The sequence below is a fragment of the Oryzias latipes genome, chromosome 4, assembly GCF_053564925.1.
Source record: "Oryzias latipes strain Hd-rR chromosome 4, Olatipes_Hd-rR_3.1".
NCBI lineage: Eukaryota > Metazoa > Chordata > Actinopteri > Beloniformes > Adrianichthyidae > Oryzias > Oryzias latipes.
In genome coordinates, this window is record NC_136240.1 from 24,406,847 (window position 1) to 24,421,771 (window position 14,925).

At 39.6% G+C, this 14,925-nt stretch overlaps 1 protein-coding gene across 1 annotated transcript in view; it reads left to right on the top strand.

The window, feature by feature from the left end:
• The first annotated feature begins 312 nt into the window (after nt 1-312).
• Nucleotides 313-14,925, top strand: part of gmds (GDP-mannose 4,6-dehydratase) — a 176,353-nt gene continuing 161,740 nt past the window's right edge. The window contains exon 1 of the mRNA XM_023954387.2: nt 313-584. Within this exon, the coding sequence (XP_023810155.1) occupies nt 486-584 (99 nt within the window). The 5' untranslated portion in view covers nt 313-485. The remainder of the gene's footprint in view (nt 585-14,925) is intronic.

Below are 14,925 nucleotides of genomic sequence, written 5' to 3' on the forward strand. Positions count from 1 at the left end.
TGATGTATTTTACATGTTTACATGTTGCTTTGCTGGACAATTATTGTAAGTAAATGTATAATAAAAAAATAAAATGGAATCCCTGTTCACCTCCAAACAGCTTTGCATCTCTACTTTAGTAACAATTTTTTGAAATAAAGTTTCTCTTAATCACCTTTTAAAAACATTTTTTGTCCAGCACAAGTTGTTCTCAGCCTGTTAGCTGAGAGTCATGCAATCCACCCTTCTTCCTTTAGAGGGCGCAGTCATGAACAACCTTAGTCTTTAATGGATCTCTGTCTCTTTAAGACACCGATGTGTCAGGCTCTTCTCTCATTGGCTGATTCTGCAGCCGCTTCCTACTAAGTCACCCGGTGGCTTTTCTGGTTTGGTTTACGGATGCTGAGGAGGCTCGCTGATACTCACTCTGTGAACTTCCACACGGGTCTGGACGGTTTTGTCGTTAGTTTTTAACCGCACACTTTAGACATTTTCATCCAACAGAGATGGCCCAGAGTTCCGAGTCCGCTAACGCCGGTTCCGCATTTAACGGAGCTCCCCAGAAGAAGAGGAACGTGGCTGTCATCACCGGCATCACCGGACAGGTACCCTCACTGAAGCTCTTTCTGTCGCTTTTTGAACCTGCTGAAGTGTCTAAATGCACAAATAATTGAGTAAAGTCGCTTTAAACTACATTGGTTATTAAACGCCGGCGCCTACAGACTCCACACCCTGTCACGCAGGTGTGTTGAACTCTGCAGGTGTTGTAAGCTGACTCCGAGGGGCAAAAGTTTAGCCAAGTTTCTGATCCTCTCTTAACCGGAGTGTGAGCTCAACAGGAAATGAAAATAAATGCATCACTCTGTTTGAAAAATGCAATGTCAGCGTCCCTCAGCTGATGGTTTTATAATGATTTATGATTGTTAAAGGAACTCATTGTATCCAGTTACACCTCATTCATTGACTGGGTCATTCATTGAGTACACGTTAGATGTTAAGTCATTGTTATTAAAACAATAACTTGTGCCTTTTGTTAGGATGGTTGGAAAGAATAATACATGGTTTTTGTGAGGGGGATATCTCATTTTCACTTTAAGTTGTTGAAAGTTTATTGTACATTTGTGCAGGAATGTATGCAGGGGCAAAAGCAACACAAAGTAAACAGTTCTAACATCTATTATTTAAAAAAAAATTCTGTCTGTATTTGTTAATTCAGCGCTTTGATAAGATTGATAATGTAACCTGAGATCAATTCTGTGGGAAGGGTGTTTCTCAAGTCTGACAAAAGAGAGTGTTCAATATCTATATCTGTCTATTTTCTAATCAGTTGGCAAATAATAAAAACCAATAAATGATCAGAAATGATTATTATTACACAAACTCTATATCTGATTCATATCTGGATACAGGAAAGCAGAGACCTGTCAGTGTTGATTAATCACTGTCAGTTTATGCAATAAAGATCCTGAAATCTCAAAATGAAAATCAGTTATTTGTAATAAAAGAAATAATGCTTCCTGCTGCCATCTATCTGTGTCAGTTTAGCACCAGAATTCCAATGAACTAGTCAGTATTAGAATTGGTTACTTCTGATGTTTAAAGAGGTCAATGAAATCAGAGTTGAGCAGTTAAACTCCCTACAATATTAACTTAAGTGCAACAGCATTACTGTGGATTTGTTCCAACTGTTGACCCAAGCTTGAATCAGCGCTTTGTAAAGTTCTTAGGAATTTTGTGTCAACCGATGTGACACATTTTCAAAGTCAACAGTATCGAGCGGAGACAAATGGTTTCCCAACCTTTCTGCTCCTTTTGTTTTGGCTGTGACGAGGTAACGGCCTTTGAAAGCGCTCTGGCAGCTCATCAGCCGTAGAGCCAGTCAAACTGGAAAACAGACAAGTTTCTCTTCTTTTTTTACATTTTTAATCTCCAAGTCAGAATATGACAAGCCCCTTTTTAACTGCTGTTCTGTCATTTTTCTTTGAGCATTAACCGATTCCTTGGATTGTACCTCTACTGAGACGACCGGGAGGTTTTGGCTTTCACAATTGCCACTTTTCCAGTTTTTATATCAGAAGATTTGATGATCCCAACAGGGGAGTGTCGGATAGTCTCTAAGGAACCGGTTAGTGCCACAAAACCTGCCACAAAGATCCTTTTTTTGAAATATTTTCTCTTTCCATCATCTTCAAACCACCTTGAGTTGTTGATTGAATTGGAAATATAGGACCTGTTCAAAATTCTTTTTTGGTTAAGTAAAATGATCTCAATCTGTAATACTGCCATCCGTAAATTGATATTAATTTTATAGAAAAATACAATAATTTCCTGACTATAAAGCGCACCTGATTATAAACCGCACCCATTCCATTTTTAAAGGCTAAACCATTTTGTACATTCATAAGCCGCATGTGCCCACATTGAAATGTGTTGTAGAATGAAGACGTGTATGTGTTGAAACCGTGCATGCTTGTGTAAAAAGGAGGGGAGAGCTCGTGCAGTGCAAGAGAGAGCGAGAGTGCGCAGCAGAAGTGTGTTGGGAGTGCGTGTTCACGTTTGATATACAGAGTGAAGGAGAACTGTAATAAAAGAAGGTTTCCCCCAGAAGAAGATGAATGATTCTTTATTAACCCACTCTGGAGGCTCTGAGGGTCCGAACAGGGAAGTGAACCCCGAAGGAAGATCCGCCTTCCGGAGAGGATCTCCCTGCAGTTTCCGACCACCCTCAGAAAGAAAAAAAGTAATCGCAGGAAAAGTTCAACACATGGGGGGGTAAACAGTGACACCGCAACTCCTGCTGCTTCTTCAAAGTGGTGATCAAAAATCCCACACTGTCACAGCTCTATTCCAAACAGTGCCTGTGACGCGGCAGTAACTCAGCAGCAATATGGTAGTAACAGCACTAACAGGGCTGTTTAAAAAAGCATACTGGTAAAAGTCACTGAGAGCAGCAGTAACTTATAGGTGCCTCTGCCCGGCACGCGCCTCCTGTGCACTGAAATCATGGAAGTCTTCTTCCTCAGTGTCTGATTGGAATAGTGTAAGATAGTCTTCGCCACACACACTCTCTAGGGCTGGGCGATATGGCCTAATCAAACGCAAGACAAATGTAACCCCATTTCTGGGATGAATAATAAATAAATGAACACACTCTTGGAACAAAGTCCCAGCTGTGTTTTGAGTCACACTTTGTAGTCTAGACTAAAAGGAGACAAACATTCATCTTGAGATTAGCACCATTTTCTAAAAGGTTAACAATACAGCTCATATCGGGGGTCTAAGGTTTTAATTAAATGAATAAACCCTGTCTTCTCCACGCTATATATGGAGACCATGTCTTTATGCAAAGCGACCGCTTCGGTGATTGTTCTCCACCGTGCCCCTTTCCTAGGGATGGGTACCGAGCCCCGGTATTGAACGAGCCCCTGGGCAACATTCTTCAAGACCGCAGTATCCGTAAGATCTGACCTCCGCGGTTCTGCTACCGGTACTGGAGAAGTCGCTTTTTTTTGTGTCCCACAAGATATGAACTAGAGCTGTTACGGTGTGGGATTTTCTTGCAGCGTTCTCCATGTCTGTGGCAGCAAACCCATACCAGTTCCAAACAACAGATGACTTTATTCCTTTCTTGGGAACAAACTTTCCACTCTCACTGGTAGCCATGCTGTCGCTTGCTGTTTCGTGTGTGCTATGATGTTGTTGTTTGCCGCTTGCCATACCGCCGTGTGAAACTAATGTACGGAAGCTCTGGGGAGCCAAAAATGAGCCATTACAGAAAAACTCGATTTAGTTATTTTTAAACATTTTTTATTTTTGTAACAAAAAATTCGAATTAATTAATTCAATCAATTTTTCACCCAGCCTAACTCTCTCAGTCTCTCCTTCATTGTAGCTTTTAGTGTCACTCTCATCCTGAGGATAATTCTCTCCTGAGCTTGCGCTGTCCTCTCTGTCACGTAGAAGACCGGCTTTTCCAAACCCGTTGGTGATGGTGGATTTTTTTCACACTGCTCTTAACGATTGCTTTTAACTTGAAAACTGCGTCATGTGCATTTCGTCTTGCATTTTCCGTGATGAGGGTCTGTTTGTGCCATTTATTCACAAAGTGGGAATTTACATTAAACTTGCGTCTTCCTCGACACATATACCGTATTCCCCCTGTCTCACTCTAACCCTTTCTGTTTAAAAAAAAATGCATTAAAAAAAGAAAATGCATAAAAGCGGTTGAAAGCGTGTGACAAAAGTAGCGGTTTATAATCCGGAAATCACAGGATGTAATTTTTGAGAAAAACTGGTTTAAAAAGGGGTTTTAGATGGAAATGTAAAAAATTAATTTGTATAAATGAATCATATATGGAAATATATGGAAATGTTGTGGAGTTTGTTGACCTTAAGTAAGCTAGCATTTTTATTATAGCAGATATTTTAGTTAATGGAATTTCCCATCTACGCCATTACATAACTTTTACTTTTCCTCATTCTTCATACTGTTGGACAGTCATGCAATACATTTCACTGCATATTATACTATGTATGTACAGTACAGACCAAAAGTTTGGACACACCTTTTCATTCAAAGAGTTTTTTTATTTTCATGGCTATAAAAACTGTAGATTCACACTGAAGGCATCAAAACTGTGAATTAACACACGTGGAATTATACACATAACAAAAAATTGTGAAACAACTGAAACAATGTCATATTGTAGTTTCTTCAAAGTAGCCACCTTTTGATTTGGTTACTGCTTTGCACACTCTTTGGCATTCTCTTGATGAGCTTCAAGAGGTAGTCACCTGAAATCTTTTTCACTTCACAGGTGTGCCCTGTCAGGTTTATTAACCCTTGTGCTATCCTATGACCCCCCACCCTTATATTGACATGTTCTCCCTACCATGACAAAGGTGGATAAAGGTGGAAAGATTTCATGTTATCCATGGACACCAGTGCGGTTCACAAATCATTGAAGAAAAAAGGTTCAGAGCACTGTCTAGTGGGTCTAGATGATCCTACTCCCAATGTCAAAGTGCCAAGGATAGCACAAGGGTTAAGTGTGATTTCTTGCCCTATAAATGGGGTTGGTGCCATTAGTTGTGTTGTGCAGAAGTCAGGTGGATACACAGCTGATAGTCCCACTGAATAAACTGTTAGAATGTGACAAATTACATTTGAATTTAAATTGGAAATAAATTGTGACATTGCAATCCCAAAACCCAGTTTTTTAGTGGCAGCAAGAGCAAAAGGAAAAGCAGAAAATTCATACTTCAAAAGAATGAAAGTATTTTACATAAACTAGGAAACCATACATTAAAATAAGACATATCAATATTTGTTTCAATAAAACATTTCTTAACACACAATAAAATGCTTTGTCAGCTCATTGGAAAGAACAGTTGTCCACATTTTAAACCCCAAAAGCAAAAGCTGTGGCTTGGTATCATCGACTACAATCGACTATAAAAAAAAAAAAAAGTTTCCTTCAATACCAAAATTTAATACCCAAGGAAATTCTGTTGTGTATTAGTGGACTACTCTAGATGATACAGTGGGGCAAAAAAGGATTTATTCAGCCACCAACTGTGCAAGTTCTCCCACTTAAAAAGAGGAGAGGGGCCTGTAATTTTCATCATAGGTATACCTCAACTATGAGAGACTAAATAAGAGAAAAAAATCCAGAAAATCACATTGTCTGATTTTTAAAGAATTAAATAAAGAGTGTGGGAGAACTTGCACAATTGGTAGCTGCCTAAATACTTTTTTACCCCACTGTAGATCATGCACCAAATTACTTAGTACTGCTTGAACTTTTATAAACTGTGTATACTGATAGGTTGTGATAGCATATTTTTTTCTTTCTGCTTGTTTCTATGTGTATTGGTTATCTGAAAAGCCTTTAAAAAGTTAATGATTTGAAAAACAAAGGTAAAAATAAAGGTAATCTGGTTTTTCTAAAATCAGAAGTTTCTGAGATAGTTTTACTTGAAAAAGAGCTTTCTATAGATATTGAAATAAGTCAAATTTGTCAACTGCACATTAATGAACACCTATTCAGCAGGGTTATAGCAGTAATTAGAATTTCCATCCATGTTCCCTAGACAGAATAAGATAAGAACATAACCAGACATTGGATAAGATCGATCACAATGAAAGCACATCAACAAGACAGTGCATTACTAATTGGTGTGAAATAGGGTTGGGCGATGTCCCTTATATTGGCCGTTGATGATGTTTGCTGTCAACCATCGGGATGGACGATGATATCGTCGTGGGGGGGCTATTTTTAATATTTCGGTCTTATATTATTGCTATTTGTTACTTTACTTTATTTATTTTATTTCCCAACTAATGACTCATCCGCGATTATCCAGTATAAACTGGGGGAAGTGACTTTAACAAAAAAAGTAACAAACAAACTAGAAAAGAAATGGTTCGCTCCTGCACTTTACTAGTCAAGTGGACCGGCGGAGCGCGGACTTACAGCTTTGTGTTTGAGCGGAAGGGGGGGTGGTGCTTTGTTACATGAGCGGTAGTATGTGGGAGATTTAGAACTGCGATCCGTTCCGAAGCTCTAGGGGAACAGGCTACCGAACTCAGAACCGGGTCTAAAAGAGTGTGTCTGAGCAGAGGATCGTGAGCACACACACAGCGCTTTGGGGCGGTGTAAGCTTCAAAGCAGAAAGGCCGCTCAGTCCTTAGAAATCGTTCAAACAATCACGTGGATTTCTGTTTCGAGTTGTGTCCCGACTAAATAAAGGCTGATGTTATTCCCACATGTTTACATGCAGCCAAAATGCAGATTGCAGCACCACCCAAAGCTAATGTTGTTAGCCCGTGTTAGCATACTGCTAATTCTGGCTTCTTTCCGGCTCCGTTTTTCAACAGAAAAAGCACTGACCACACGGATTAAAAATAAAACGATGAGCGAACAGGCGTTTCATAATAATCGTAACATTATTAAAAGCACGTTTAGAAGACCGTCTTGTATATTACCGAGCTGACATATCAATGTATAAAGCCACTCGGCAACATTGTTTTGTATTGAATTGTTACATTCAATAAAGTTCGAGAAAAAAATAGCCGCTCGGCGGAACTGATATCCGCTTCCGGTTTTTCAAACCCTACTGCGCATGTGCGAATGATTTATTCCGACCGAAAGTGTGAGCCATGTAAACGTTTTTTATCTTCTGAAAACATTTTTCTGGAACCATGTACACGGTTGGATTCTAATCCGACCATTGATCCGATCAAGATATTTTTCACATGTAACCGCGGCTTATGGCGTCCACTCGCAGAGTGGCGGGGGCGTGGCATCACGATGGTGTCTTTCCATCGGGATGTCACTCACCCATCACGATGAACAATGATATCGTCTATCGGCACAACCCTAGTGTGAAAATGAGGACATAAAGCTTTAGCCACAACTGCCCTTCTGGGTTGTGTTATAATACCATGAGCCCTTAGAACCAAAATGTTCATGCACATTTTCTACTACAGGCATGCTACGAGTGACAGGTCGTAGTGAACACTTATACAACAGGCAAGAATATGAACGCAGGAACGCATGAAAGCAGGTCAGACGCAGGTGCGCTGTACTGATTTTTTTATCCCCCCCCCCCCCCCCCCCAAATCCTACGGACTGTGCGAGTAGCCCATGCTGTTCGTGCGCTCTTTTTCTGCACCCTGACTCTTAGAAATTAGGAAATTAGACAATTGGTGTAGTTAGTGTGGGTATCTTATGGATGCATTTGCGTATCACCTAGACACATCGTGCATTTATGTGAGGTCAATAAGGGGTCAGTGCTCACAACTTGGTAAGGAATAGGGTGCTGCGTAAGGACACCGTACCACAGCATCACCTGTATGTCATATATGAGTACAACTTACATTTGCTGTACAAATACTTCACAATACAATTACCACATGCATGACAATTGTCCGTTCTATTTTCATGATGTCCTTTCTGTCATATACAGTACAGACCAAATATCTGGACGCACCTTGTCATTCAAAGAGTTTTCTTTATTCTCATGACTATGAAAATTGTAGATTCACACCGAAGCATTAAAACTATGAATTAACACATGTGGAATTATATACATAACAAAGAAGTGTGAAACAACTGAAAATATGTCATATTGTAGGTTCTTCATAGTAGCCACCTTTTGATTTGATCACTGCTTTGCACACTCTTTGCATTCTCTTGATGAGCTTCAAAAGGTAGTCACCTGAAATCTTTTTCACTTCACAGGTGTGCCCTGTCAGGTTTAATAAGTGTGATTTCTTGCCTTATAAATGGGGTTGGGACCATCAGTTGTGTTGTGCAGAAGTCGGGTGGATACACAGCTGATAGTCCTACTGAATAGACTGTTACAATTTGTATTATGGCAAGAAAGAAGCAGCTAAGTACAGAAAACCGAGTGGCCATCATTACTTTAAGAAATGAAGGTCAGAAAGTCCAAAAAATCAGGAAAACTTTGAAAGTGTCCCCAAGTGCAGTCACAAAACCCATCAAGTGCTACAAAGAAACTGGCTCACACGCGGACCGCCCCAGGAAAGGAAGACAAAGTATCAGCTCTGCTGCGGAGGATAAGTTCACCCGAGTCACCGGCCTCAGAAATCCCAGTTTAACAGCAGCTCAGATTAGAGAGCAGGTCAAGGGCACACAGAGTTCTAGCAGCAGACACATCTCTACAACAACTGTTAAAAGCAGACTTTGTGAATCCGGCCTTCATGGTAGAATATCTGCTAAAGATAGGCAACAAGCAGAAGAGACTTGTTTGGGCTAAAGAACACAAGGAATGAACATTAGACCAGTGGAAACCTGTGCTTTAGTCTGATGAGTCCAAATTTGAGATTTTTAGTTCCAACCACTGTGTCTTTGTGCGACACAGAAAAGGTGAACGGATGGACGCTACATGCCCGGTTCCCACCATGAAGCATGGAGGAGGAGGTGTGGTGGTGTTGGGGTGCTTTGCAGGTGACACTGTTTGGGATTTATTCAAAATTGAAGGCATACTGAACCACAGCATCTTGCAGCGGGATGCTATTCCATCCGGTTTGCGTTTAGTTGGACCATCATTTTTTATTAACACACCTCCGGGCTGTTAGGGCTATTTGACCCAGAAGGAGAGTGATGGGGTGCTGCGCCAGATGACCTGGCCTCCACAGTCACCGCACCTAAACCCAATCGAGATTGTTTGGGGTGAGCTGGACTTCATAGTCATAAAAATAGAAAACTCTTTGAATGAGAAGGTGTGTCCAAACCTTTGGTCTTTACTGTACCTGCGCTCCCCCCATAAGATGCGGCTGCTCAAAAAATCGCTCCTAAAAATCCTCTACTTGTTTCAATATAGTAGTGTCTACTATTATAGTACTAGTGTTTACATATATAGTAGTGTGTAGATAAATACCAGTGTGCATATGCAGGGGAATACTCTTTCTGCTAGAAGATTTGTACTAGTGCAGGCAAAAAGTTCAGGAATAATTCTTTACTTAAAGCAAAATAGATTTTTCCTGTATCAAGATCTGAACAGGCAACCATAGGAAGTTTTATAAAAGTATGTGCTTTAGATGTCTGGGGTACACCTGCCCCCACTTGCATATGCTCATTTTTATTGTCCCTTTAGTGTTTCCTTGATTGCCAGAAAGTTGTTGAGATCCTCTTTTTTTGTTATAGAGGGGGAACCACTTTTTGTGACAGTTGTCAAACCTGTTTCTTTGCAACATAGGTGAAGCTGGCTTTTTTTGGGTAGTCATTCAAGGGTGGGTGGTGGTGTGATGGGGTGTAGAGGAGCCTTATGTGACGGAGGCAGAGCCTGCTTTTTATAACAGAATTAAGGTCATCACAGTTGGATGTGTAGCTGGTTTCTTTTTGTGATCGAGGCAAACCCCTCTTTTTGTGACTTGCCATGGAGGCGGAGACGATAATTGTTGTCAATACCTTCTGATGGATAAGAGTATTAAATGGTTTAAACCAAAAAAGAATACATGACTAGACCATACTGTTTCGGAGACACTGAAAAAAATATATACTGGTGAGATCAAAACAAATAGTTCTCAATATTTGTGGTTTAAATGGAGCTGTCAAATAATTAGACTCTGTGGTAGAGTTCTGGTTTCACATGTAAATTGCATTCCAGTAAAAAAGCTAAGCGTTAATTGAGGTGACAGGCATGCATCTGGATACGCCATCTCAGAAATCCCTCACTGATCCTCAGGAGCCCCTCTGATGCCATAAAATACATTCATGCTAACTACTGTTCATAAATTTCACAGCGGCGTGCTTCTCATTCTGAATATTGTTGACCCATGTCTCAGTGAAGGTTCTGTGGAGAAATGGTGTGAGTTATAGAAGACCACCTGAGAGCCAAGGCATAGCCGCAAACCAGAGTGGGGGCTCTGGCCGTGGTTCTGTTTTATGGGTAAGGGTTACAAAGAGGACAGGTTCACCCCATCTGTTCCATGGCAGAACCTTACCTCGGCTCTGAGTTGCAGGTTTCTTTCTTTATTTTTGTGGAAGAAAGAAAACAGTTTATTGCATTAAAGCTTCTCTTAGATGTTTATTTTACCAGCATCTTTCCTTCCTCAAGTACCTTTTGATGCTGTTTCATCTACGCCTAACTTTTTTGAACAGACTTCAATGTTAGCAGGACTGCTGAGGGCCAGATAAAACATCATAAAACTAAGAATCCGTGCACACGTCTCCCCTTTACTCATAATAGTTGCTGATAGCTCCTTATAGGAGTCGCTCCTACTCAAACAGAAATCTGTCAGCTCTTGTTTATACAGGAAAAGAGACACAAGTTCAAGTGTAGTAACATAAAATAAGTTCCCTGACTCAGCAGGTTGGAGAAGAACAGTTGCTCATGAATCAAAGGCAATAGTGACTTAAATGAATGCCTTTTTGTCTTTTTTGATTAAAAATATTGTATGTTTTTAGACATTATAAATGAAATTTTAAAGAGTGGAGTCTTACGGCCTCATGTCCCAGAAAACCCCCCCCAGTGACGGACGAATCTGATGATATTAAGCAGTTGCTTGATTTCGGGCTGGAGGAAGTTAGGCCGTCAAGATCCAGCACAGACAGATCTGAAACGTGCTCGAGGAGATGAACCGCTGCAGGCTCTGAATGATAACAATGTCAAGAGGATGGAGATTGTCAAAAAATGAACAGATGACCAGGAGCAGAACTCCAGGAATAACGACGTGATTATCAGCGGATGGCGGTCACACTGTGACTGCCAGGAACGGTGAAGAATCCGACGAGCAGGAGACGGGCTCAGAGGAGAACAGGTGGAAGAGTTCTTAAAGTCCAAAGGAATTTCTCTGGACACAAACAATTTTGAAATCTGCCGACCGCTCGCCATGCAGGAGAAGAGAGACTGACAAACCAGCGATCCTCTTAAAGTTTGTTAATCGGAAACACAAAGCAGCTTTATTGAAAAAAGGAAGAAATCTGAAAGGGACCAACGTTTTGTGAATGACAACCTCAGTAAATGGAATGCCGACATCGCCAGAAGAGCACGTTATTTAAGAAAGCTGGGACAAATTTAAGGCACTTGGATAAGGGACTGCAAGATTTACGCTAATCTAAATGGATCCCCTGAGCAAGCCATTAACAGTTTTCTGACAAATGTATCATACAAACTATTTTATCAATCCAGACTTTTAAAGCTGTATGACCTTGTTGATTTTTACAGTGGTCAAATCTGTACAGAGATAGTGGGGAAAATCATTACCATTCAATATTCAAAAACAGTTCTTAGAAAATGATGGAGGCTACAAACTGAGGGGATGTAGGAACTTCAAGATCAAGTTTCTGGATTTAATGAAATTGTTTTCTGATGATAATGCGTATTACATATCTGATACATGATGTGTGATTCACCTTACTGTTTACTGAAATCACAAATTAATGTTTTCTGAAGATAATCAATAAGCACTTGATTTTGTTACTTGGAAAAAAATGCCTTTATGCATTTCATTATTTCTGTAAATCCATGTGATCGAATATTGTATTATCTACAATTTATAAGGAAATAAGCCAAATCATTTAATCAATCAAAAAATTGGAAGTGGTAGTTTTTTTCTTAAATTAATTTTAAAGAATGAACCTTTAAGCAACAAAGCTTTTTGAAGGAGCTCACCATCTCCACTATTAGCTTTGCCTGGCTTTTAGTTCAGATGTTAAGGATTTGTGAAAAGTGCTCTGCCAAATGTGTGCAAGTTTTCCTCTGCAGTTTACCAGTTAAACCAGAAGTGAACAAACCTGCACTTATGCAAAGTTTATGGCAGCTCTTTGTTTCTGTAACTGTAGACATGGTTTCAGAAGTCATTCATTTGTGTAGAGAGGTACGTAACTAAAGATCTTAACAGTCCTGCTTTTCAGAATTCACCAGTGAAACCACCCTGGCTCGAATGACTTGTCATGCCTCACTGCTGTTGACTATAATCAAGACAATAAAGAGAGCAAAATCTTGAATGTGCTCACGATCTAAAATGCTGTAAGGATTTCTCGTTTTAATAAGAATATTTGATGAAAATCTCTTTATGTATTTTCTGTCTTTTTCTCTCTTTTACACTCTGGTTTTGACTCTATTATATAAAAAAAAAACCTCTTGATACCATGACATATGCTGAGTCATTACTTTCACAAACAAATTATTTGTAAATAAAAAGTCTTCTGTTCATGCAAAACTTTGCTTTCCTGATTTTTGCCTTAAGCAAGAAAATTGAAGGTGCGGAAGTATACTTCAGGAGCAATTTAGAGAGCTTAAAAGATTTAAAGGATTTAATCGTGAAAACTGTTAAACATAAAAAACAAGATTATAGAAGCAAAAAACAAAATGGTAAGCACGAATCTTCTGAAATGGCTCCATGTTTTCAAACCATAGTGGAGTAAAAAGCGCAGTGTGTTCAGAAAATTCAATGTCTTGAGGTACATTCAGAAGGATCAGTTATAAGTTTTAATAAAATACCCCAAAAAGTAGAAATAAAAAAAAGAAGGAAAGTGCAATTAAAAGCTGCTTGCTAAACTTTTTCATGCCGCACTGCCTTCCATTATTTATTTTTTTGGGCAGGGAACTTGCTGGAGTCATATGCATCTATATTTTTTAATTCAATAAATGAAATTATTGTAATAAATATCAAAAGAAGAGTCACACAAGTGTCATCTTAACTCAAGTAAAAGGCAAATATTTGACCTTTTGCATAACTTTCATTTGAGTAACATTTACTTAGAGATGTTTAAGAGGCTGCCCTCAAGTGGCAGAAAAAAGCTACGGTAAATTGTGCAGCCAGTTGAGTGGGTGCAGAAAATCTCCTACTCAATCCTAAAATCTGCTTGATTCTGCCGTTTCTTGTTTCCACACAGCAGCCCAACGTTCCCACAAAGCACAGTGTCCGTGTTTGCATGTTGTGATCTGTGATGGCAGCTTCATCGAGCCTAATTGCAGACCAACGCTGAGCTTGGCAGCTTCTGCCTGCGGTCTAAAGAAAACACATTAAAGTGAATTATTTGTGACAGACAATGAGAAAAGCAGGCACGCTCCCTGTGTGTACATTTGGCTTAAAAAGACTTAAAAAGCCCTTTACTAGACATTCTTCCTTCATGCTGGCGAAGTGTAATCGGGACATGATGACGGTGTAATGAAATGATAATGATAATACAACAAAACCTTCATGTTTTAACTTCTCTATTTCTCCAGCAGAGGGCACTAACTTCACATTTTTATTCTGTGTCTTTATGGTTTAACCACTAATTGGTGTATCAAAAAGGCCTTCTTCTATCCCCTCAGACAGTAAAGTAAACGTTTTTGGGGTCTTATTTCATTTTTTGACAAAATAAACAATTCAGCTAATTAAACTTCATATTTAAAAAAAAATAAATAAAGAAAATTTCCTTTTTTAACTTTAACCTGTGTGTTTTGAAATGTAAAACTATCAAGTTATTGAATAGGGGGATTAGTGTAATCTTTATGTGTAGAAACGTAAAAGAAGGATTTAATTGTAAAAACCAATGTGTGCACGCTCCCACAGACACAGGTCCACAAACCGAAACCCATACAGTCTCCAAATGAGACCACCTGATGATGTGATGATTATAATGGTGGGAATGTTGATTGGAGCTAATGATGGCAGTCAGAATGCTGTGCTGATGAGCAAACTTTAGTGACATTTTTAATGGACTGACATAAACATTGGTTTATTTTTTTTTTTTGTCCAACTTGATTTTAATAACATTGTTATTCCAGTTTTTGAACTTTAGTCTTGTGTAGTTTGATCATGTTCTTTTTCGAAATCCTAGAGTTTTTCCCTAAAATCTCTTAAAGCACCTTTACTTAAAGGTCTTTGCTTTGTGAACTGCGTACATTTTTTTGTTTGTGTTTGTTCATGAACAGATTTCCACTAAATCTTCAATAGTTTGTGCCACATAAGACCGCAATAATTTGCCAGTTGCTGAATCCTTTTTGTTTTTTTACTTATAAAGCTTCTTACAAAAAATGTGCTACCTCCTCACTCTTACTCGGCTCCTGTTTACTCCTCCCCGGGGTCATGTTTTGTCTTATTTATAAAATCACTAGCAGTCGTGTTTGAGATGGTAACCTCCTCCCTCAAAGTTCACCTTCCTCACCCAGCTCCCTCTATATGAGCTCAGGGTGAGGAGATGGGTTTCTGTCATATAGTCTAAATGAGTCTTCAGGGAGTTTGGGATGTGGCACAGAGCTGCCAGGTTAGCATAATGTGTTTATGTGTCTGCTCCGCTCTTCCCAGTAAGCGCCCAGCTCCCCATAACAGGAAACAGCGGGGTGAGGGCAGGGTTTACAGGCTAATATGGCCTTAAAAGAGCCTCTTGTTGGAAAACAGAGCTGCAGCTCTTCAGGCTTGTTTTCCAAATTGGTCTGGCATGGAACGCTTTGACCCTGGCACAGGGGCAGGAAAACATGACA